A 27,844-nucleotide genomic window follows, 5' to 3' on the forward strand; every position below is an offset into this window, starting at 1 on the left:
TATATGTCAATATGTGACGCCGGCATAAGCCTCATTAGTGATATTCAGATCAAAATATTAACATGATTAAGAGCACCGAACAGGTATAGTATTGACCAAATTCCAAAATGTTGTGCCAAATACGACTAGGGTAATTTATGCTTGTGATACATGTAAGAAAGTCCTTAGTACTTAGAATAATCAATACTTTTGAAAACATTCACGTATCATTGTAAATATAACGGAATTTGACGAGATTGTCATCAAAGTGAGAGGTATAGCGCTATAAAACCACGTATAATCCACCATTTTCTACATTTGAAAATGCCTGTACCAAGTCAGGAATATGACAGTTCTTGTCCATTCGTTTTTGATGTGTTTTATAATTTGATTTTGCCATGTGATTATGGACTGTCCGATTAGATCTTCATCTTAGTTCAGTGTTTTGTGATTTAATTTTTTTTTATAGAAATGACCAATGAGTCTGTAATGTTGGAAATTGTGTAAAATGTAGAAAAAGTCATAGGTTTTACTATTATTGCAAGATGACAGAGCTTTACACTGTTTGTACACTAAAGATCTATTAAGAGTCCAGATTATGACAGTTGTTATCCCTTTGTTTGATGTGTATAAAGATTATAAGTTTGCCATTTGATCAGGGAGTTTCTGAGAAAGAAAAAAAACGAACGGGGTTTATTTGTTGTCGTTTTTGGTAACTCCTGTTGGATTTTTAGTCGTGTGTCGTTTTGTTCAATATATTGTTTTTTTTTTATTTTTCGACCTGCAGTAACAGCTTGTTTCATTGATCCTTTTATCCTGTTTAAATCGGAATGTACTACTCAGTACAAGAATACATAAGTTGATAAATTACATTGGAACTAATATTGAGTAATCATGGGAACGTTAGGCACAGTAGATAACAGTGATTATTTTAAAGACAAAATGGTATTTTATTTGAAGACATTTGAAGTAAGTTTGCACATAGCATTGCAAAACTTATATGAAACTTGTCTAATTTAACATTAAAGCAATAAGTGCACTCTTTTCTGAATATACAAATATAATTTAACACCTATTGTTGTTGTTTGTGGTTTGAACGTTAAACAGCCATTAATCACATGATCTTTTTTGTTATACGTGTTTTACAGTTAATTAAGCAGCAATTAATCAATCACTGTTTTTTTTAAAGACAGAAAAAGAATAAAATTTACGACAATGCATCATAGCAAATATATAATTATACCTGATAAATTTGCAAAACAAAGAATTTCATGGTGATAGAACTAGCAATTTGATTTTTTCGTTCATTAATTACTTCATGTACTTGTCAAACTAGACAGGGCCAGACAGTGTAATATCCGTGGTAGCAACTTCTATGGTTGAAGATAATGCACTAGTGCACGCTCCTATCATCTTCTACAGTGACAAGAGGTAAGCGGAACAAATTGATATAGGGCAATAACAAAACAACCATATAATCAACAGTAAAATAAAAAAAAATACTGAACTCAGAGGAATATTAAAAAACGAAAGTCCCTAATAAAATTGCCAAACACATCAAACGAAAGGATAGCAACTGTCAAATTGTTGACTTCTTGGTGCAGGCATTTTTATGTAGAAAATGGTGAATTGAACCTGGTTTTATAACTAGCTAAACCTAACACTTGCATTCCTCTTAAAAAAAAAGTCATAACACTCAAAGATCTCAAGCTCCGGCCCAATCATTGTTTGAAATATTGATATACGATTTAGAATTTCCAATTGATAAGACAAAATCTGTAATTCATTATTAAGGAATACAACGATTTCGTTTTGTGTGTTTGTGGCATGACATCAAAAGTTCATGAACGTAAGCAACTTATGATAGACGTTTGATAAACTATCCTTGTACTGGCTATCGTCTATCGTTAAAAGTCTCATATTGTTCTAGTTTTTTTTTCCAGTTTAACAACGCCTACCATTGATGTTATAGCACATATCAATTGTTCGGTTTTTTTGTTGTTGTTTGGATTTTTGGATTAAAGTCATTTGAAACTTTAAATTGATAAAAAAAATTATTATGCATTATCTTTTAAAATTATTGTTAAATTACAACCAAAAATTCGCCGACATTTTTCCATATGCATTAAGCGTGGCCTTTCATGTTTAAATCTGAAATTGTCATACGCAAGTGCGAACGGGAAAATCAAACTGGCAGAGAGAGTCAACAAACGTGAACATCGCTCCGTCATCTAAATAAATTGAATATATCTTATTGTACATGTTCAACACGGTCTTACCTTAATATTCATGCTTCTTTGTTGACTGTATATGACAGTGACAATCAGTAGATGTCGGTTTTAAAACATGACCATGAATTAGCTGCCATATTGACCAAGTTAAATAATTTTTTGACGATAATACGATATGGATCAGATGGAAAAAAAAATCGTGCAGAGATGACTCAGTTTAAGATATATGCAGTCATTGGTTCAAGAATTGGATTAACATTTTTTTTCACCAATCACTCGTTTTACATAATTTAATCTAACATGATTTAGTTTAAGCACTTTATTTATGAACTATGAATCGTCAGCATCTTGCATATTCACATGTTTTTTTATATTAAACAAATGTTTGTGTAATTATCCATTTTCATTTTAGGTTGTACAGTTATTTAGTGTATCACCAGTCAATTATAGTCAACGCTTCTGTGTTGACATGAATTATCATGGATATCGTCATGTTTATAGATTAACTGTCTATAAAACTTTAGAATTTGTGAAATACTAAGGCTTTTCTACCTCAGATTACGTTAGCTGTATTTGGCTAAAATTTAAGGCATTTTGGTCCTCAATGCTCTCTAATTTCGTAATTTATTTGGTCTTTTATTTTTTGGGATTCGAGCGTCACTTATGACTTTTGTAGACGTCTGCTCTTTGCTCGTGTGGCGTAAAGACAAAATTTTATCCTGGTATCTATGATGATTTTATTTATTGGAAATATTTTATATATACAGCGATGAATACTTTCAACTTTTTAAAAGAATTTGATAAGGAATGCATAGAATTTTATATATTATGCAATCAAAAGACAACGAATTAACTAAATTATTTGGAGGAAAGAGGTTAAGTCCTTGAAATTAAGACACGCATACAATTAAACATTTGTTTACAAGATAACATTGTTTGAAGGCACCAATCCTCAATCTTACATTGAACAGTAGTGTAACAGTACAACATACGTGTATCAATAAAATCAATACAAGTAAAACTAAAGTTTTGATCTTTTCGAGTGGCAGAATGCCAGCAAATCTCAAGTTCACAGTTAATTGTAACGACATTGAAATTGTAAAAGAATACAAATATTTAGGTATTTTATTTTCTAGAACATGTAGAAGTGGATCCTTTTTATCAAATAAAAAATATTTAAAAGAACAAGCTACAAAAGCTATGTATAGTGTTTTAAAAAAAGGTAGACAAAACAATTTGTCAATAGAATGTCAACTTGATTTATTTGACTAAATGGTTTTACCAATATTGATATATGGATCAGAAATATGGGGGTTTGAAAATATAGATATACTTGAACGTGTACATTTACAATTTTGTAAAATGATTTTACATTTAAAACAGTCTACTCCAAATTTCATAGTGTATGCAGAACTTGGCAGATACCCTATTACTGTGTCTGTAAAACTGCGAATGATTAATTTCTGGAGTAGACTTCTTAATGGAAAAGAAAGTAAAATTTGTGCTGTATTATATAAACTTGTATTTTTATATTATAAGGATTACGGAATAGACACTAAGTGGATATCATATATTAAAAATATTTTTTTTTTTGTAATGTGTTTATTGGCAAAGAACTACATGTATATTAACAATAGTAAATAAGTTCATAGTACATCAGCAAAATCGAGACAAGAACATAAAGTTGATATTTTGAATACTTCTATAAACATATAATATTAATTAATAATAATTTGAAAAAAAATAGAAAATCTTAATCTGAGGTAGCATGGATTGGGTAGATATTTTTATTACGTGAAAGTTAACTTATAAAATCATTCTATTAGTTGGAGCCAGGGGTTCCAGCAGGTGTACGCTCTTTGTAGTGGTTTATTTTTATAGAATATTATTTTTTCAATAAACAAATTTTCCTAAAGATAATTTTTTAAGGCTATACTATTTAATTGTCCACATTGCATTTTTGTTTCGTATATATAGTATTTAGTTAATAGTATTATGAGATTTCTTATGTAATTTTTTTCTGTTTTTGTCTAATATCCCAAATAAGACAATATCTAAATTAAGTGGTAGTTCAATTTGGACTTTTGAATATATCCATTTATTAAGTTCTTCCCAAACATCAAAAACTTTTGGACATGTCCAGAATATGTGTTCAATAGTTTCTATTGAGTCCGAACAGAAAGTGGATTTATTGTTTTGTGAGACTTTAATTTTGTAGAGTAATTTATTAGTTCCCAAAATTCTGTGATTAATCCTGTATTGGAGCCACTGTAATTTTGAGTTTTTAGTAATGTAAAATGAAAGTCTGTATATTTTATTCCAAATAATATTATGTCTATTTAAGATTAAGGACCACTTTTCCTGTGATGTGATATTTGTTATTTTTTCATTTAAAACATTGTACATGTTTTTTGATCCTTTTGTAGATTTCATGAAAATAGAAATAGTAGTTGGTATAATTGGCCCATAAGGCTTGATAAGCTGATTACTTTTAATATTAAGACTTTTCATATAGGAATAAACAGCTGACATTACTCCTTGAAATATAAGAAAGTTGGTATCAATATCATATGTTTTTTTTAAATTCCTGCCAATTCATTAAATGTCCATCATTATCAATTAAATCATTTATTAGCCAGACGCCCTTTTCAGTCCATTTTTTATACAGAGGGATTTGATTCCCAATTTTAATTTCTTTATTATTCCAAAGATTAGATGTGATAAAATCGTATTCGTTCTATAGCTATTTTGGTTTGTAGTTCAGTCCAAGCATTAAAAACCTCCTGCCAAAAAGGATTTCTTACTTGTGTTCTTGGACCTACCAAGAATAATTCATTTAATTCAATTTTTTCAGTACAAGTTAGTAACTTACAATAATTATTAGTTTGTTTGATTAATCTTCTTATCCAAGTTAGTTTTAATCCTTTGATGTATTGTTTTAGATTTAACATGTTTAGTCCACCCAGTTCATATATTTGAGCAATTGTTTCTCTTTTAATTTTGTCTGGTTTACCATCCCAAATAAAATCAAATAATTTTTTTATGAATTGATTTAGTAATCCATTATTAAGATATGGTAAAGTTAGAAATAGGTGATTGAGCTTTGAAATTATAAGACTTTTAATTATAGTAATTTTACCAATTGGGGATAAGTATTTGTTAGACCAGCTTTTCATTGTTCTTTCTATCTCTTTAAATTTGGGTTCAAAATTTAGCGTTTCCATTTCTTGTAAGTCTACTGAATATTTAATACCCAAGAGCGTAAATCTGTTGGAACCCCACTCCAATCCCCATTTTACACACATTGTATCTTGGCTATATTTCTTTTTCCCAATCCAGACTACCTTTGTTTTCTCTAAATTCATCTTGAGACCAGACCATTCAGCATATAGTTCTAAAACACAAAGAGATGCATCTAAGGACTCTGGTGAACCATCTAAAATAAGTGTGGTGTCATCAGCATATTGTGATATCAAAAATTCTGAGTCTTCAATAGTAATACCTTTTATATTTTCGTTTTTTCTAAGTAATATTCCTAAAATTTCTGCACATAACAAGAAAATGTAAGGGGATAAAGGATCCCCTTGTCTGCAACCTCTTTCAATTGTAAAAAAATCTGATAGAAAATTATTCTGCGTTATTGATGATTTGGTTTTTGTAAAAAACGTTTTAACCCAATATTTTATGGAATATCCAAAGTTGACAAAATCAAGAACTTGTTCTATGAAAATCCAGGATATTGTATCAAAAGCTTTTTCAAAGTCAATGAGGAGGAGAAAGCCTGGGATATCATTTTCTTCAGTGTAGTGTAGTAAATCGTATATTAGTCTGGTGTTTTCACCAATAAATCTACCAGGTATAAATCCTGTCTGGTCATTATTAGTTAATATTGTTAAAACTGACTTTATCCTTTCTGCAATACAACTTGATGCTAATTTATAAATATTATTTAAAAGACTAATTGGCCGCTAATTCTTCATGTATTGTTTTGGTTAGTCACCTTTTGGTATGCAAGTATAATTCCTTGTTTTTGGGTAATAGACATTTCCCCTTGACTATAGCCATATTTAATTGATCTATGTATAAATTTACCTATATCAATCCCAAAAAATTTTAGGAATTCATTTGTGTATCCATCCGATCCAGGGCTTTTCTCATTTTTCATTCTTTTAATTGCATCAGTCAATTCTATAAATGATATTTCCCCTTCTAACGACTCTTTCATATTTTCAGATAATTTTGGTATATCTTTATGGGGTAAAGCATTTCTCAGATTAATAGATTTTATTGTCTCATTTTTGGAATATAGATTTTTGTAATAATTTTTCGCTTCGTTTAGAATTCGTTTTTGGTTTTCAATTATATTTCCTGATTTATCAATTCATTTAGGAAATGTTTTATTTACATAATTTTTTGTCTCTAAATTTATGAAATATTTTGAAGGTTTCTCTCCTTCTTCTACCCATTGTGTTTTTGACCTTATGTATTGACCCCTCATTTTATTTTGTCTGAGAATTCTAAGATCTGTTTTCTTTTTTTCTATCTGTTCCAAAATTTCATCTGTTTGGGTTATTTATTCCAACTTGTTTATATCTTCAGATAGCAAATGTTCTGATTTATTTGTTTCTTTCTTTTTAAATGAAGCATATGATATTGTTTTCCCCCTTATTTCAGTTAACAATGTTTCAAAAAAATAATTGATCATTAATTGTGAACTCAACTAGAGTCTATTAAGTTTAGGTTTTCTCGATTATATACAAGAGAATCATATTGCTCTTTAGTTTTATTTATTACCTCTTTAACAATATGGACATACTTTGGATCATATAGAAGAGAGTTGTTAAATTTCCATAAACCCCTCCCAATTCTGAAGTTATTAAGTTTTATTTGTAAAATAATAGGTGAGTGATCTGATCTATAACTATTTTGTATCTTTAAGTCATGTACATTTGGATAAAAGCTCTGTGAAACTAAAAAAAAGTCTAGTCTGGCCTGTTTTATAGGGTTTGGTTTCCGCCAAGTATATCTTTTACTTTCTGGATATAGTTCTCTAAAGGGATCAGTTAGGTTGTAAATTTCCTTTATATCTAAAACTTTTTCCTTGGCTTTTGGATTATTTATATTTAAGTAATTAAAAGTATCAAGGTCTTGATTTTGCACTAAGTTATAATCTCCTGTCACAATGACGGTATGATTATCAAATTCTTCAATTATTTCACTAACTTTATCATAAAAATCAGGGCTGTCACTGTTTGGACCATATAATGTAATTAAAGTAATATTGTTATCTTCAATTTTAATATTCAATCCTAATAGATTACCATTTTGATCTTTTTTACTTTGTAAAATCTTATATTCAAAATTATTATTAAATAAAATGGCCACTCCTCTTCGATTTGAAGAAAAGGAACTAAAAACACATTCTCCACCCCATTGATTCTTAACAAATTGTTCATCTTTTTCAGAAAAGTGTGTATCTTGAAGACAGTACATGCTACAATAAAAATATTTTTGATAATTGTGGTATGTCCAATATATGGAATGCACAGTTTGCTGATAAATGGGTGTCAAAATGTATTGAACAAAAACTCAAAGATCAGTTTCAACAAGAATGCTTTGCATTTGTTGCAGAATCACCTAAAACTTTATGCTATCGTATTTTTAAAAATAATTTTCAATTGGAAAAATATTTTTCTGTTTTACCTTACAAATTCATTTATACATTATGCAAATATAGATGTGGTAGTCACCACTTGCCGATTGAGTCTGGAAGGTGGCAGGGTTTACCGAGAGAAGACAGAATCTGCCATCTCTGTGACTCAAACGACATTGGTGACGAGTACCATTATATTATGAATTGTGGATCTTTTATGTTTGAAAGAAAGAAATTTTTACCTACATACTGCTGGTCTAACCCTTATATCTATAATTTTGATCAACTGTTTAATTCATGTAATATTGTAATATTAGAAAAACTATGTAAATTTATCAAAGTTATAAATGTGAAAGTCAGTCCTCCAAGTAAATTTCATTGTATTGTTCACACATGCTTGTAAAAATTGTACCTTATAGTTATATTTATGTATGTTCTCTATAACTATGTAATTGTAGTTTTATGAGAAATGAAATATTCGTGTACATCACAACAACAGAAACACTAATTACAGATATGAGGGTACTCGCAATTACGGACAGCAAGTTTCAAGTAATATAAAACAACACTTTGCGCATTGGGGAAAGCGTTTTCAACCAGTACACATCCAATCTACAATGGATTTAGTGTACAGACCAGAGATGGGCACGATTACTGACAAATGTAATCGATTAATAATCGATTACATGAAGGATTTTGGTGCAATCGATTAATAATCGATTACACTTATTTTTGTATGTAATCGATTACAATCGATTACTTTATCAAATGTAATTACATTACTTTTCGATTGCTGTCAATTACACGCTATAAAATGATGAAGAAATTTTTAACACAAGCATGCTGCTCAACTTATTTAGAGTACAGATTTAGAACATTTAAAAAACAGTGTTAAAGCATTGTTTCAAATATGTTGACATTTGTTTTCTAGAAGGAAGCTATTACAGAGGGTTTAAAATATTTAAACATTCTTAAGTGAGTGATGATGAACACGAGAACATGCATATGCTTGAAATGACATTGACCATTGCATCAATTGCTTCTTTATATTACAGGTAATTTTCTCAATAGTTTGCAATGTTTGGCTGTCATACTGACTTAAGTTTGATATTAACTTATTTTTATCGTATATATTTCAAGAAATTGTTTTGCATTGTGAGAGGTTTTCTCTGAAAATAATCATTATCAAAAAAAATTAAAAAAAATAATATAATTTAAAAAAAATTAGTTTATAATATATAATTACATGTCTTTTGAATGAATTTATTCTCTTGTTTGGACAATCCCCCTAATTACCTTATAAACTATCAAAACAATGTCGATGTCTTAATGATAAGACGTCTTTGATCATCTGATTAGTGAAAACAAGAAAGTTGTTGGGATTTCACATCATAAACAAAATACATTCTAGAGTCAAAATTTAAATACATGTATCTTTTACTGAACAAAAATTTCAATGCACTGGTCCATTATTAAAATAATAGTGTATTTTCTTTCCTTATTTAGATGTCATACTATTATGACGAATCAAAGGTTATCTATTCTAAGATAAATTATGACTCTTATTGAAAATTAGGCTTTAAGGATTTTTATTACAATTATGCTAACTACTTTAATGAAGTACATAACTTAACTTTGGACTTCATGTATTTTTCAATTTTGAATCTATTTTCATGTTTTTTGCATTTTTGTGTAGTATATAAAATGTCTAGAAGTATTGATAAACATTGAAAGTCATTTATTTCAAAAGTTGAAAATATAGTTAAATTTGTAAGAGGATCTGGTCAATCTTAATGCAGATCTAAATAAGGTATATGATAACCTCTCAAGTAACGTTAATACATTATTATTTTGCAGTACTATAAACTGATGAATTCATGCAGTTGTCTATTTTCATTTAAATTATAGGGTTTATTTTATCAAGCTATTTTACCAAAGTAATCGAAATGTAAGCGAACGTAATCGATGATTACATCACTATTTTTGCTGTAATGGATTAAATTACGATTACATGTACTCGAAAATATGGTCGATTACAGATTACTGTCGATTACTTGAAAAATGTAATCAATTACAATCGATTACGATTACCCCATCCCTGGTACAGACGTCATTAACAGTCAGAGAAAAACAAGACCTTGTGCAATATCAGGATACAGGTATCGAAATATTGTAAAGTCATGAATTTGCAAAGTTACTAGTAAATACATTTGGTTGGATTCAAATTTACTGTTAAAAATCAATATCAATACCAATAAAAACAATACCAAAAGATCTTCATACAGTGTTGATCGGTAACCTTTTCGAATAAATGTATAAAGTGAAAGCATAAAAATACTGAGCTCCGATGAAAGTTTTAAACGGAGAGTTCTTAATAAAATGACAAAGAAAAAATCTCAAATGCATATGCATTAAACAAATATATAACAACTGTCATATTCCTGTCTTGATACATGCATGACCTTCTGCTGTTGTTTTTTTTTCTATGGTCGGGTTGTTGTCTCTTTGGCACATTCCCCATTTTCATTCTCAATTTTATTTGGTATGTAGAAAATGATGATGATGATGATGATGATGATAGATTTTAACACCCGTCTATCCTTCAAGATATTGCGGACTAATATACTTGAGTTACAGATTTTAATGTCTGTTTTTTTTATATCTTACTCCGACTGCAGTGTCTGATCGGATGGTTATTTCCATTGCCTTTTTAGATTGGATGTAGAAAATGATTAATTGAACCTGGTTTTATAGGTATTTAAAGGATCAATAAGTTATTGCATTAGGTACGAAAATAAAGATATATGCAAGATACAAATCTCCAGTTGTCCATTGATTTGTGACGTCAATTATTGTCCTATTTTTTTAGTTTGATAGCAACTTTTCAAATTTTTTTTTATTTTATCACTCAGACACAATACATACGTATAACAAGAGAAATACAATATTTACATGTATACAAACAATACAAAACAATGGTAGGTATAACAAAGGAAAAAAACATAAAAAATACATTTTTAACAATCATTTTACAAAATGTTCTTAAGTTCTCAGATGCACATAAAATTGCCAAAAGCGTATTGTGTTTTAAACTGCAAATTGTGTAAGACTGAATTCACCAAAAGCAGTATTTTTGTTTTAAAACATATATACATATATATGTAGTCTTTTTTTTCTAGATTGAATATCGGGTTGTCAGTTTTTTTGTTTTATCGATAAATGAGTGACTGATTAGTGCTAGAGAAAGACAATAGTTTTGAAATCTTCCTCTAAGTATTTTTTAAAATATATTGTCATTCAATCACAGAAATGATTGGTTTTGCTCGATACTTGTAAACCTTGTTTGGCTAATTATATCACTTTTGGCGATTCATTAAATGTATCTCTAGACTTTAACAGGTACTGATCAACACGTTGTGTGCTCTAGTTGACCAATCGTATAAAATATAAGATAGAGAAAGGAAATGGGGAATGTGTCAAAGCGACAACAACCCGACCATAGAGCAGACAACAGCCGAAGACCACCAATGGGTATTCAATGTAGCGAGAAACTCCCGCACCCCGAGGCGTCCTTCAGCTGGCCCCTTAAAAAATATGTATGCTAGTTCATACACAAGAAACTAAAATAAAAAATCATACAAGACTAACAAAGGCCAGAGGCTCCTGACTTGGGACAGGCGCAAAAGTGCGGCTGGGTTAAACATGTTTATAAGATCTCAACCCTTCCCTATACTTCTAGCCAATGCAGAAAAGTTAACGCAAACTAGTAACAATACGCACATTAAAATTGAGTTCAAGAGAAGTCCAAGTCCGATGTCAAAAGATGTAACAAAAGAAAATAAACAAAATGACAATAATACATAAATAACAACAGACTACTAGCAGTGTAAAACTGACATGCCAGCTCCAGACCTCAATTAAACTGATTGAAAGATTATGTCTTCATCATTTGAATATCAGGCATCATATGAATATATATTCACTCCAAGTTATCCTTTTGTTTGGTTTAAGACAGTTTGGTAAAGTTTTATTTTCCCAACATGAAACTGTGTGTTACATATTTTGAAAATTTAACCTTTTAGAACATTATTCGTTGGAGGCGATTTTCATACTAAACCCTGTTCAAGAATATTGTGTAATTGTCCTATGTTTTCCTTGTCATCAAATGCTTGTAATGTCATTTCAAAATCTCACTTTATATGTACCGATTGTATATCACTGTGGTAATGTCTATTGGCTAAACAAATTACAAAATATATCAAACAGTTATTGCAGAAATGTTTTTACTGACTTTGATGTATCAAATAGTGTGAGAAACACAGCGAGTATCACCAGCGCGTCCGGCGTATTCAATTATAATCCTAATACCTTTGACTTTTTTTACACCACTGTGTCGATGCCACTGCTGATTGACGTTTCGTCTCAGAGGGTATCACCAGCCAAGTAGTAAGCACTTCAGCTTTGACATGAATATCAACTATATGAACATTTTATAAATTTCCTGTTGACCATACTTTGAATTTTTTGAAAAACTAAGGATTTTCTTATTCCAGGAAAAGATTACCTTAGCCGTATTTGGCACAACTTTTTGGAAATTTGGGTCTTTAATGCTGTTCAACTTTGTACTTGTTTGCCTTTATAGCTCGGCCAGTATCCCTAATAGACCTTGAGATGAGGAACTCAGATGACGTAATTAAAACAAAATATTAGTCCGCCATACAATTGTGGATGATATGATTTTAAAAATGGACATAAATGAACAATAAGAACTGTTTTATAGAGCTGATGTGATGAGAAAAGAAATGTGTAGATTTGACCTGAAATAAAATATTAGAAAGGACAATTTTCTTATTGAACTTTATGATCAGAATTTTGGGATTATTTCATGAGGAGAGTGACATTTTTCACCATCTCACGGGGTCCAGCAATTTGCGAAAAAAATAATCTCACTTGCCACCCCAAATTTAACCAGGCATGTATAAATGTATCAGCTTCGATATGAGCCATCATACATGTTCAAGTAAACGATATGGACTGAGCAACGGAGGAAAACTTTACCATTACCGCCTATGGAGAATTAATTGTAAATGTTTACCCAGCTATAACTGATAAGTCGTATGTAGACGAAACGCGCGTCTGGCGTAATAAATTATAATTCTGGTACATGTACCTTTGATATGTTCAAGACCCAAATATACTGATTGAAAGATTAGGTCTTCATAATATGAATTTCAGGCACAATCCCTCCCATTAGGGGTTCAGTATCATACAATCATAACATATATGAGAAAAACACAACCCGTGTCATGCCAACAACTGGTTTTTAAATAAATGTATTTAGTTCCGATGCAAAAACCATATACGTGAATCCATATAAAAGCCAAAATATGCAATCTTAAATGACCTGACAACAGTATCGACAGTATCGTAACTATATCCCTTCTCAATAAGTCTATTTAAAGGTTTTGTTAGATTCTGAGGTGAATACTGACATTTTTATGCTTTAGAAAGAATATTACCATAAAAGATTGGATGTGAAATACCTGAACGTATAAGACGTCTGCATGTAGAGTTATATTTACGAATGATGTCTTTGTACCGATGATAAAATTAAGTAAATGTTTTGACTAGTTTGTGATATCGAAAACCCTGTTGTAATAATTTTTCAGTAATACACAAATTTCTCTCGTTAAAAGCTAAAACGTTGTTACATACACAAGCGAATCATACAAATTGGGAAATAACACCGTAAGATTATGACAAGGGAACGTCACCAATTCATGGTTTAGACGAAATAATAATGTAATTGTTTTTTTTTATTATTATAATGATATTATAATTTCCAGTCCCACGTTGTGCTGAAAAAGAAATATTAGATTGAATATCAAGTAAATGATATGTAAAACGTACGTGTTTCGAAAATTGTATTCCTTTTAATAAAATCAAAGGGCTTTGAGTTGATCTGAATTATACTTTATTTATAAATCATTCCAATTTGAAACTAATGGGCTCCTAAAAGTGGCTCCATCTCCAGGATTCCTGATAAGTATAAAAATAAGATTTTCAATGTGAGTTAGAATTTGTTTTGTTTCAATTGAGTGCATTATTCTTAAACATGCTTCTTTAGTTTTGTTTGTTGATTTTGTTATTTCCTCATCTGCAATTGTGGTTTGGTTTGATTCCTGTTTGATACTGTATTGCATATAGAATCGCTAATCTGTCCATTCACATATTCTTTACCACTTAATTCTGTAACATTCCTACTTACCCTTCTTGTCTGAAATATGTTAAAATGTCGGACATGGACACACACCACGGCAAGCAACAGTTTGAAGACTGTAATAAAAAGTATAAAACATCAGTTAGTTTTCCTATGGTGCAATTTCAGTTCCTACGTAAGATAAATGTATTTCTCTTAAACGTCATGTTGGAAAGCAACCTACCACTTTCTCTCATTAAACACAACTATTTTATTTGTTTTACTGAACTCTTTTTTTAAGATCAGGTATTCTACGGACCAATTTTCGTTTGTTACCTTCATGATTGATTTTGGTAACAATTAGAAATCTACTAGTTTGTCCTCAACATAGTGGAAAAAAGCAAATGAAGCACACGTAATTTAAAAATCATTTCTCATTATGCTATTTCTATAATACGGCCGAGATACCTCTGCTGTTAGTCTTTTAGAGTATTACTATCCCGTTAATGCAGTTCTAGTGGTAGTTCTACGATATTGGCAAGAAAATACGGATATTGATTAACTATATTTTAAGTGGTGAAACTATTGAAATTATTTGACTTAAAGTATTTGTAAGAATCTCTGATTCATTTTCTATTTGGATGTCATTTCAGTATTTGAAGTAATATTTTGGCAACCAGCATTACTGGAGAATGTTATCAATACGTTGCTTGTGCAATTCAATTTATACTGTTAAAAATCAATATTGTGAAATAAAAAATCTTGAACGTTTTTCATGTCCATTTCAATTTTTGATATTCATAAGTTTGGTTAAAAAACTACAAGCCAAGCATATTGTTTCACATATCTGTTTAAATTTTATAGAGACAGTCTGTATCGAATGCCGTGTTCAGCAAATTTAAATATGTTATTTGTTTCCAAATATCTGGTTACCGATGAATTGTTTGTTTTGTTGAACATACTTACTGGCATCGAACGAAACATTCATTTTGGAAAGTAAACCCATTTCTGGAACATACTGGAACTTGAAACGGAGGACAATCACAAGTAGGACATTGGGAACGCACATTATCTAAAAATGAAAAATAACTTTTAAAAATCATCTAGAAATCAAAAACAGGTTTTTCTAATTTTTCCAGTCTCAGATACATCATTTAGTATTTCTGGTTCAACTTGAGCAGTAATATATATTAGTAAGCAAATGTGAAAAATCACTCATGTGTAACGACGGTCGTTGTCCATCGGCATTTAGAAAATATTTGAATAATATGTGACTGCGACTGACAAAAAGGGCCCAGATGCGGCAGTTACGATTTCGTATTATGACGTCTTAAAGTTGAAATATTATATGTCCGTAAGGAAAAATGTTCCATTAAAGTGATATCTTCGTCGACCTGTACGATGTTCTTGTATGTAAAAAAAACCCTGCTATACATTTTAAGTTTGATATACGTTAAATTGAGGTTGAACTACCTCAAATTCAGTTTACATTGTTGCGAATTTAAAAAAAACCTAAAACAAACACACTCAGATGCAACGTTTTCTTTGTGCAATACAATATTTGACAAGTGATTGGTAATTTACACTTTTTAAAGGTTAGCAAATTTATTTACTTATACAAATGAGTAGGCCATAACATCTAATTTTGTTTTAAAAATATAGTCATATATGTTAATGGTGGAGATGTTTCAGGTACACACCTATTTCGATTTATATCTTCAATACTATATGTAACTTTTTTATCGACCGAATCTTAACAAGTTTAGCATAATTCTACGGACAACTCATTTCACAATAGATACAAATATATTTAAGTATAAAATGTTCGTAAAACCGCCATTTGTTCTTCGAATAATTCGGTGTTTCTGTATTTCTGTTATATAATTTAATGGCTTGTTTGCAATATGTTTTCGTTTATTGTCATAAGTATTTAAATATAAGAAACAAGGTTGCCACGACAGAAAACCATACTATGTTTGTACTTAAGAAAAAATAAAAGATCTGCTAGACTCAAAAGAAAAACCCAAGAATATTAAATAGTGTTATGATAAATGCATGGTAATTTTTTGCAAAGATTACAATTGAATATTTTATTTAAATCATATGTTTTCACCTTCTATTTCATCATATCACCTCATAAAACATCTATCATTTGAAAACTATCTTAATGTTTGTTGAAGTTTTATTAATTCACAGATTTTGAAGAATTCGAGATAATAATTTACTTTCTCGTACATTTTTTGTACATGAACAAGTCCGTTAGTTTTCTTGTTTGAATTGTTTTACATTGTTATTTCGGAACCTTTTATAGCTGACTAATGCGGTATGGGCTTTGGAAATCATACCACATCTCCTTTTTTTTATTTTTAACTTAAACTTATGTTGCAACTCACATAAAGAAAGATTACATTATAGTGGGCATATCGGTTCAAACTTTGACAAATTCATAGATTTTCTTAAAACAGATTCTAACTGGATTTGTTTACACATTTCGGTGCGATCATACTTGATACATATGATGCTAGGTTTGCATGGTTGTGTCAATAATAATGAGATCATTTTGTGTTGCAACACATTTTTTATCGCTCCCAATGAACATAAAGGACACATATTTTGGAAAACTAAATTGTTAATTATTATGCAGGTGAACCGAGGAAGAGTTACAAACGCGTATTGTTTTAAATTATTAACTGAACACATAACTGGTGCAATTACTATATCTAACAAACAGTTCATCAATAGCTTATACCTGTGGCTATGACAAGAAATACCAGCATCAATAATGCGAACTTCATTTTAATTTCCTTTATCTGCGTCAGTAAAACTGTAATTCCTACAATAGCGTAAAATATTATGCATATAGCCATCTACGACAAGTGAAGTAAATATAAAGAATGGTTTAGTTATGATGATTAAATTGATACGATTATAGAATTACTAAATACGCTTGGTCGTTCCAATACATGTATGTACGTACAATCGTTAAAATTTCATTGTTAAAACAAAATATTATGTGCTTTTACAAACAAAGAAAACATGAAGGCAAGCGATGCGAGTACATATAAATAGTATAGTTTTTATACTTTCGAATATCGTTTTATCCCATAGTCTACATATTAAGTAAAATGAGAATGGAAATGGGGAATGTGTCAAAAGACAACACCCCGACAAAGAACATGCAAAAGCTGGCAACAAATTATGAACGTCATACTTAACTCCGAAATATACACAAGAAACTAAAATTCAAACTCATAAAAGAATAACAAAGGCCAGAGGCTCCTGACTTGGGACAGGCGTAAAAATGCGGCGGGTTTAATCATGTTGTTTTGAGATATCAACCCTCTCACTATGCCTCTAGCCAATGTAGAAAAAAAACAAACACACAACAATACGCACAGTAAAACTCAGTTCGATGCGATGTCAGAATAGGTAACAAAAGGAACTAACCAAATTGACAAATATACATAAATTAACAAAGGACTACTAGCAGTTACTCACATGCCAGCTCCATGCCTCATTTAAAGTTATGAAAGATTGTGTCTTCATCATATTAATATCAAGAACAATCACTCCCGTTAGGGGGTTAGTATTAAACCATCATAAAGTATATGAGAAGAACATACATATATCTTCCCAACAACTGGTTTTAGCATAAACGTAATAATAACAAAAATCAACGAAATTTAATCGTTGCACTTTATCAAACATTTGAATAATATCAGTAAACTGAGTAACAAAAATTAATTTCAAGTATTTCTACTTTTCTTTTGAATGATTGGATTTATCAGTATGTGCTTTGTAATATGAAAATTTAGAATATCATTCATGAAAATTAAGAAAAATGCAGAGAATTCCACCTATGGTATTACCTTTCCGGAGAAACTGAGGTAGTCCCCAGTGTTTTGGTTGGGTTCTTGTTACTTATTCTTATTACATTACGTGTTTTGTTGATTGTTGTTGATATTGTTAACCTAAGAGTTTGATTCATTGAATTATTTGTTAATTTATTTGTGTCATGAATATGCCCGATTTTTTGTGTACTCTACGTTTAAAAGACAATGATTAAGTATCAATAAACATAACAGAGAAGCAAAGTGATAATGTTTAAACGGACATTGAATTATCTTGATCAAGAATCATAGCAAATGACAGTGTACAAACAAAAACAAACTTTTTGCCAGATGTCGTACCAAGATCTATGACTTTGGTTTTTATTCAACCTGACAAGTTATTAACATTATAGATTTAACAAAATAGATTTGATATAAGCTAGCAGTAGCCTACACGATTCTTTTTTTGTAGGACTCTAAAGTGCGATGGTACTCTAAAGTGCGATGGTCACGCTAAAGTGCGATGGTCTACGCTAAAGTACGATGGTATCTCACGCTAAAGTGCGATGGTTGTTTGTTTGCTAAAGTACGATGGTATATCACGCTAAAGTGCGATGGACCAATATGATAAGGTCGACGGTTTAAAACATTTAAGTACATGGATTTAAAAACAAAATTAGTCTATTTGCAAAAGCTAGAATGCTAAGGTATAACATAAGTGATAGGCTTTATGAGTTATCGGTAAGCTTATATAGTGGTAGTTTCTAAACTTATAAGACCGACCACATTGTCTGAATACATTAAGTAACATTTATTTGTACAAGGTGTTTAGCTTTATTCTTAAATGCGAGAAAAAGCGATATTCGCCGAGCTTTCTCTTTCCCGTAAAAAAGACATGTTATATTTTTCTGCACTGTACAAACTATGTTTTAGCCGACAATTTATAATTTCCGCTGAAAAACATGAACCTTTATTTTCCTGACGTTACTTTTCAATAAAGTCGAGAATATTTTAACGGGGACCGCAATGTAAACTGAATTGTAAACAATAATTTTAGTGCATCCGTTCGCTGCCAATAGAAGCAGGATTTACGATACCTATGCGTCTGCATATACATTTTTGGTTTGTATAAACGACTGTTAACGTCATAATCCAAGTACAATTCTCTCGCCTATACTTTCGCGGACCATCGCACTTTAGCGTATGGAGGAATCGTACTTTAGCGTAGGCCATCGCACTTTAACGTGACCATTGTACTTTAGCGTCCCCATCGCACTTTAGAGTCCTACATATTTTTTTTAAATTAAACGCTTTAATACACAGAAATAGCAAAATAATCGTATTTATTTGCACGCCAAAACCAGAACGTCAAGTTTCCTTAAACTCTAATGAAGTGAAATAAACAAGGAGTAAACAGAGGACCACCTATTGAATTATTTATTGAGTTGTTAGTTATCATTTTTGTAATTAACCTTTACGACTCGTTTTATCAAGTGTATGTTCTCCCTAAATTTATTTTCGTATGTATAGCATTGATTCGCCGTCAATACTTATCATAGACAAAGACTTACCTTCAATGAATGATGATGTAACCCACTGTTCAACGAAACAGCATTATATATATATATACTGTTACATATGAATATAAAAATATAAAACAGTGATATAATAAATAAATCAAGGAAAACGAATTATAAATGAACAGTTCCATCTTTTGGTTAACAAAAAAATGAAAAAAGAAAAAAGAAAGACACATCTCACAGATTCAAGGTTACATTTGTTTTTAGTTTATGTGGAAAGTTGCATGTTTAACTTGTTTACGATTCTCGGAACTGGCTATGTTTTTCAATAATAAAAAGGTGATCGAGTTATAATCTCTGACACTTAGTAAGGAATAGGTTATGTAATAGAGATAAATGTAATATGAAACAATAAACAATAAAAAGATGATCGAGTTGTAAGCTCTGACTTAGGTAAAGGATAGGTAATATATGATAGAGACAAATTGAATAATAACATGAATTACAATAATTATATAATAACATTTATAATAGTATCTTTATAATAATACAAAAAACGATTATATATAGAAGTCTGCATCGCATGCTGTACTACACCAAGAGACTTATATCAGTCCCGAGGGCTGATAGTCCCGAGTTGGTCGAGTTTATCTGGTTATCATATATTTAGATACAATCAGATTCATGCGATATATAAAAAAAATTAAAGTTCGAAAATATAACCAAGAAAAGAATACAAGGATTTTTCTGTATTTTTCCAGCTTACTTTTTTTTATAGACCTCCTTATTTGCTAAATATCCACATCGCAATGTCCCCTACAGCCTTATTTCATGCTCAATATAGAGCTATGAAACTTGCACATAATATAATTTAAGACCATGTATTTAAAAGAATTCACTAACGATACAGTTAGCTGTTCCCTTCTGTAGAATCCAACACACCTATCAAATATTTCTGTTAAGTTTAATCGTTATACTACAATCTGAGCTTATTTGTACACATAAATATGGACAACAAAGTTACCAAGTGCCATTTATTAAAATATTTTCAATAAAAACCGGGGATTCCTATATACACAGTCATTGCATAAAAGTGAGTTCCCGTTAAAAGACTTATTGTATCTTTTACAAAAAATCGCTCATAAAGTTACTGCGTAATATTTTTTTTACAAAAATATCGATATGAGTTGAAATGATGAAACATTTCTTTAGTGGGAACTCACTTTTTTCCTATGCTAGGAAATACAGCAACTTAACGTCATAGGTAAAAAGTTGACGTCATTTAATTGATGACATCATGCCAAGTTTGCGAGACGGATTAAGCTATGCGATACAGGGTATGTGATAAAGAGTTGTAAAAAGAAATTCTATGAGAAAATGTCCTGGTTCTCTAAAGTTCGATGGTCACGCTAAAGTGCGATGGTCTACGATAAAGTACGATGGTATATCACGCTAAAGTGCGATGGAACAATAGGATAAGGTTTCGATGACTGAAAACATAAAAGTAAATAGGTCAGTCCTGGGATATGGTTTTCAGACGAATCTGTCATGTGACTTCCACACCATTTAACAAAAATGTATGAATAGAAATTGCCAACACATGTTGAGCAAACGGGTGAAATCTTTTTATTTTATACTGCACCAAATATTTGGGAAACTAAAATCTAAAAGAATGGTCATCCTCCCTCATTCATACGGCAATCACGATTATGTACTTACGGAAAGTTAATTATTTCTATACTGCCCTACAGAATGACGATTATGATAGTACTCGAAACTTTTAATAGAACAGGGATACAGGCGCGCTTCTATCTGGTAAAGGACGTCATAAAGGCGTGTGAAATTGACGATCTTTTCCGGTGAAAGACATGATTCCAGAAATGACCTTTAAATGTTAACAAAAAGTTCTTTTGCAAAAGCTACTATGCATAAGGTTTAACATATAATGTGATAGGTTTTATGATTTACCGGTAGGCGTAAGTGATTGTTTCTAATTTTAAGAGACGGACTACGTAATAATTGCTAAAAAGGTATTTTATGTGTCACACAAAACTATATTTCCTGTAAATGAATTTTTAACAATTCGGGCGTATTGGATAATTGGTGTAGATTGCCATTCACACAGTTATTAATTCATGTGAACACCTTACCTTACAGTCGTCACTATAAATTGCAAATACAAAATTTCGCTCATTGTCGGAATAAGTAACATTTATTTGTACAAGCTTTAATTTAAATTATAGAGAAAGGCGGTGTTCGCCGAGCTTTCTCCTTTTTTGTAGCGAGTACAAATACATGATATATTTTCCTACAATATACAGACTAATGTTTAAGCCGAAAATTTATAATCTACGCCTGAAAACATGTACATCATCTTCTTCTTTTCTTCTGTACCTTTATTTTACCAACACCGGTTACTTTTCAATAAAATCTATAATATTTTAACGGGGAAACTGCAACGTAAACAATGATTTAAATTTATCCTAACTAATACAATATCAGTGGCAAGTTCATGACTACAGCCATGATTGCTTTGTAAGTTATATGAATAATTTCAAATATGAAATGGTCGGGGTTTTTTAAACTAGGAAATTACGGAATTTCATATCAATCTATGTTGTTAGAATAAATAACAAAATAGATACATAGTTGAAACACGGTCAGGAGCTTTAAACACTGATATTGTAACATAATGTTTCTCGGGCTCCTATTTTAATGTTGATATAGTTTATTTTGCCATCTAAGATTGTACAAAAGCTGTTAGATTTTATATGCAGAAATGAAATGAAATATTTTTTTATTTAAAAATTACTGTGATTTAAAGTTATATTTAATGATAATTTTCTTTTTCTAAAAAAGAAACTTTGCAAACATTTGTTTTATTAGCTTTGCGTATTTAGGGTAAAAATTCAGAAATAGAACAATTCAATCTACAGGTTTTTTTTCTATGCATGTAATTACAGAAAAAAATTGTTATGTGACTCCAATGTTTTAACAAATTATTCTGAAATCATATAATAACAGCTGTATATATACTTAACTTATATTTAAAAAAGAAATATATCATTTACTTCTTCTTTCTTACTATCACTGGGTCGATGCCTCTGCTGGTGGACTATTAGTCCCCGAGGGTATCACCAGCCCAGTAGCCAGTACTTCGGTACTGGCATGAAAATACGTTTTTTTTGTGTTATTAAAATTTGCTGTTAAAATGATAGAAATTATTATAAATTAAGGAATGTATCTCCCTCATGCAAAGCTCTGATTCCTTTCACGTATTTGGCTATACTTTTTGGACCTTTTGGATTATAGCTCTTCATCTTTTATATAAGCTTTGGATTTCAAATATTTAGGCCACGAGCATCACTGAAGAGACATGTAATGTTGAAATGCGCATCTGGTGCAAGAAAATTGATACTGTTAATTTTATTCCCTAATGATGTCTTTTCTGTTTGCAATCCATAATCTATATTATACTATATATTGACATAGTATTTTATTATTTCTTTCATTTTCTTAACAAAAGACGAAAATGACACAGAAATTAACAACTATAGGTCACCGTACGGCCTTCAACAATAAGCAAAGCCCATACCGCATAGTCAGCTAGAAAAGACCCCGAAATGAAATATGTAAAGCAATTCAAATGAGAAAAATAACGGTTAATTTATGTACAAAAATTGAACTAAAAACAAATATGTATCATATCAACAAACCACAACCACTGAATAACAGGCTCCTGACTTGACTTGTGATAGGCACATACATACATAATTTAGCGGGGTTAAAAAAATAAAGTAGGGTCTGTTTCATATCTTGACTTACATCGAGACATTGGCAGCAAGGTTCAGTTGAGAGTAAAATTTTACGAGACACAAGTTATGCTACTAAACCCGATTAATTCAAAAGTCAATGTCAAACTTATGCGTAGATCATGTTATGTTTCTGTTGTGTCGTAGTTCTCCTCTTATATTTGATGTGTTTCCTCAGTTTTAGTTTGTAACCCGGATTTGTTTTTTTTTCAATCGATTTATGAATTTGAACAGCGGTATTATACTATTGCCGTTATTTTTAATACAAAATATTGCGTTATCAATCAAGACAATAACAATTTAAACCAAGGAGTAAACAAAGATTCACAAAACCAAAGGACATTTACATCAACAGTTATAAACGACACGAACTCCACTAAAAATCAGGAGTGAAATCAGGTGCTCCGAAAGGGTAAGTATTTCCTGCACCGTATACGGCACCCGTTGTGTTATTTCTTTGTTCAGTTCGGTAATGATGGAAGGTTCTTATGACTGAGGAAGAATATCAGATATGATTTCTGAGACACTTTTGTCATAATGGCCAATCAGCTCATGATGGCGACCGTAAAATTTCTTGAGTGATGACCTTAATTTGATTGGTTCATAGCCCTGTCAAAGAAAGCAGACATCCAGATAAAACTAAATAAAAGATGCATAGCTGTTTAAGTATCAATTAATCTTATGGTTTGTGGTTAGTTGTTTTGACCTTAAGCAATCATAAGTCAAGTAATGAGTTTGTGGTTTGTGGTTTGGACATTTCATTGTCACCAATCAATCTTTCTTTTTGCCTTCTAAAATTTGTTAAACAATGTTATAACCAAAAATAGAATCGGAACAGGTAAGGACTTAGTACGTGCAAACGTATGCGTTTTCATCTTAACGACCAGTCAACAGTGAGCTATCGTTCATCAGCCAATAAACTAAGCACTTATACGAATAATGTTTGATTTATATAAGTGACCGAACGTATTGATACGATTGTCAACTTTAATATTAATTATGGAATCGTATTTTCGTTTCATTTGAATAAAATAACACACAGGAAAAGTAAAATGAGGCCAGTATATTTTTTATACTACCATTTGATAAAGTCTTCATAAAAACAAAAATCGTACAGAAAAAATGGCGCTCATTTCATTTGCTAAGGTTTCCTAAAATACTGAAAATGTTCTATATGATTTCCAGCACAGAAATCATATATCATTGCAGGATTTTAAATAAATTTAGGAAATATGATCACCCATATAATGATAACAAAATACATCTATACATGTAGTAAATATTCTCTTATGCTCATCAAATTTGATTGAAAAAACTAATACAATGTCAAATATAATTGTATCAAATGACTGTTTATGATTTGTTTTAAAAGGAAAGATTGTAAAACCATTAAAATTTACTTATCATTTTCAAAATGTCTCTATTCTGATATTAATTATACACTTACATAAATAGCGACTCATTACAAGGAATAAGAATTATTAAGATACAAAGTTAGTTTATGATTTAAATTAGATAAACAATGTGTAGATTCTTATTCAACTCAAACAAAAGTTCATATAATTGATAACATTCCAATATTATACTAAAAAATTACTCATTTGTAGAAAATAATGAATTAATGAAAATATGATACATTAATCATTAATCATTGATAAATAGCCATTACAAAGCAATAAAAGCAAAATACAGTGACGTGCAACATGTAAAATTGAACATTTTACTAGCTTATCTATTATATTCATCATATTCTATTCTATATTTTATAACAAAACAAAACAGCAAATTATGCGATGCAAAACGTACTAATATCTGCTGACAGGTCATCAATTGCAATAGAAATAAGAAATATAGTTATTTTTTAATAAATGCAAAAACACGTTTGTGTTTATTTTCTGTTATATTCTTTACATTTTATGTAAACAATCCTTCCTGATATACTACATGTACTACTAATTATTGTCAGTTCTTGATGTACAATTAACTGAAAAACATGTTGCACTCTTATTAAACACAAAGACAGTCGAAGAATATTTTTAATTCCACTATTATTTACGCTTATCCCAAACTATGCATCAAGGGGCGGCATTAGAATGACAGATTGTTAATAAAGATGCATGATTATGAATAAATAAAAGAAATATGGTGTCTTTTCCAAAACCAAATACTAGTTTTTATCTTATTATTTGTAAAACAAACTTTCCCGATTTACAAAAAGAAATTATACAAATATTCAGTACAAATATTGATTTCAGCAATTATCTGCCAGGCATACATAGCAAAAAAGATGAAATAAGACGGATTTTCTTATTTGAAAGTTGTGACTCCTCACACAATTGGTAGGCAAAAGTTAGTCCTCCCAGGATTATTGTCAAATGTTCCTGCGAATTTAAATAATCATGGTAGGAATTTGTATGAAATTTTCTATCCAGAATCAAATTAACAATTGATAGTTTGACTTAAAAATTAAATATCATATTGACTTTCTGTAGGCTAATGTGTAGATAAACTTATCATAGATACCAGGACTAGATTTTGAACATACGCAAGACGCGCGTTTTGTCGATTAAAGACTCATCAGTGACGCTCGAATCTAAAAAAGTTAAAAAGGCCAAATAAAGTACGAAGTTGAAGAGCATTGAAGACAGTGTAGAAAACTTCCGGGAAGAGTTTCTTACCAAACTGCACCAAATCATGACCAAATCACTGCATTTAACGCTTTTTGATATGACGAGCTTTCTGTCGTTTATGCACAGCATAGTGAGAAGGGATGATTCAAATGATATTAATTGATAATATTCCTCATGGTCAAACATATAGCACTTGTCATTGTTAAACGTGTGAGATATAAATAAAATACACATATATTCATTGAAGATTTTGAAACTATAAATATGATGGGCTGCGTAATGTATGAGCCTATACCGTTTTGAATTAATGCAAATTGTGGCTGTCATTTGTTGCTGTATATCATGGTTGTGAGTTTAATCAATGAGATGTGCTAGTATGTAGTGATTACTGATGGTACACCCGGCCGCAGTAAGTGCATAATACACCGGATGATGATGAATGATGAACTATGGATGTGAGGATAATTCCAACGCATATGGTTAAATCAAAGGTACTTAATTGAGATGATTTGTACCACATGACTTTTGCCCTTTTTATTTAATTGCATCCCTTTGTTTAAGTTTGAAAATATAAATTATTTGAAATTTACGGATAAATCAGTCCTTTTCCGACTAATGTGATTTTGAAAACTTCCTTTGTCGTATATTTAATTCTAAGGGAAAGATCTTAAAATTTGCCTTTTTACGAAATGAGAAGGTTAAAATCATCAACAAACTGGACATATATATATATTATAGTTAATTGCTATTAATAAGTATTGCAATATGCATTGTGTTTAAATGCAATATCAGTATTTAGTTATATTATAATCTTTAATCAATCCTAATTCTATCTTACTTTTGAGATATAGTTTTTCATATGTGACGTCATTTTTCTGCTGTTCCAGATTTCATATATTCAAATGTGACGTAATTTTTAATGCCTTTTCACCATCGGATGTGACGTCATTTTCATAATTAACTGCGTTGAGGCCTGGACTGAGTCGGGTGTGTCTATTCTGTGTTGGTCATTTTGCATTATGTATTCGTGTTTGTTTTATGTAATGAGTTAATACTTCAGTTTCATTATGTATATCTGTTATATTCATTTGATAAAATTTACTGTTTGCAATAGCATTAATTGTTCTAAATAATAAGGATGTTCTTATCCCAAGCATAAAAACATAGCCGTATTTGACACAACCTTTTTCAACTTTTGATCTTCAGTGCTGTACAACTTTGTACTTTTTTCGCTTTCGATCTTTTATATCGTGGCGTCACTGGTGAGTCTTGTGTGGACAAGGCGCGTTTTTGGCGTATTGGATTTTAAACCTGATGCTTTTTGTTATTCATTAATCATGTGTTTCTTTGTCTAATACGTTCTCCTATTTATTTGTATTGTAGTCCTAGGCCTGTAATAGTATGTTGTCATTTCAATGTTATATTTTACATTGCCATTAAAGTGCGAGGTTTGGCATGCCACAAAACCATGTTCAACCCACCATTTTCTCCTGTAAAAATGGTCTGTACCAAGTCAAGAATATGGCCATTGTTATATTATAGTTCGTATCTGTGTGTCTTACAATTTAACGTTGCGTCGTTTGTTTTCTCTAATTTTTGAGTGTAAATTGACATTGCGATAAGACGTGTCACGGTACTTGTCTATCCCAAATTTTTGTATTTGGTTTTGATGTTATATTTGTTATTCTCGTGGGGTTTTGTCTGATGCTTGGACCGTTTCTGTTTGTGTTACATTGTAGTGTTGTGTCGTTGTTCTCCTCTTATATTTATGCGTTTCCCTCAGTTTTAGTTTGTTACCCCCGATTTTGTTTTTTGTCCATGGATTTATGAGTTTGAACAGCGGTATACTACTGTTGACTTTATTTTTTAAAAGAATTTGTCCGAAAACTTAAGAAAGCAGGAAAGCTAAAAGTTATTTTACTTTAAAATTCAACCTCCAATGTGTTCCCTATATGCGGACAGATCATGAATGTGTATTTCTGTTTTGAAT

At 30.6% G+C, this 27,844-nt stretch overlaps 1 protein-coding gene across 3 annotated transcripts in view; it reads right to left on the reverse strand.

The window, feature by feature from the left end:
• Window positions 1-13,424: 13,424 nt before the first annotated feature.
• The window catches only part of LOC139522909 (uncharacterized), a 30,756-nt gene continuing 16,336 nt past the window's right edge, over window positions 13,425-27,844 (reverse strand). Inside the window, exons 1-5 of one of the 3 annotated variants that reach the window (XR_011664519.1) lie at window positions 19,464-19,513; window positions 16,812-16,895; window positions 15,029-15,134; window positions 14,132-14,199; window positions 13,425-13,721 (exon numbers count right to left, since the gene is read on the reverse strand). Coding sequence is in view for 2 of the 3 variants with exons in the window: in XM_071316537.1 (XP_071172638.1) it covers window positions 14,151-14,199; window positions 15,029-15,134; window positions 16,812-16,895 (239 nt within the window). In the remaining variant the exon portion in view is untranslated. Of the gene's footprint in view, window positions 13,722-13,820; window positions 13,903-14,131; window positions 14,200-15,028; window positions 15,135-16,811; window positions 16,896-19,463; window positions 19,514-27,844 lie in introns of those variants that run through there. The other 2 variants (XM_071316537.1, XM_071316539.1) reach the window with 2 other exon arrangements.

The sequence above is a fragment of the Mytilus edulis genome, chromosome 5, assembly GCF_963676685.1.
Source record: "Mytilus edulis chromosome 5, xbMytEdul2.2, whole genome shotgun sequence".
NCBI classification, from domain to species: Eukaryota; Metazoa; Mollusca; class Bivalvia; order Mytilida; family Mytilidae; genus Mytilus; species Mytilus edulis.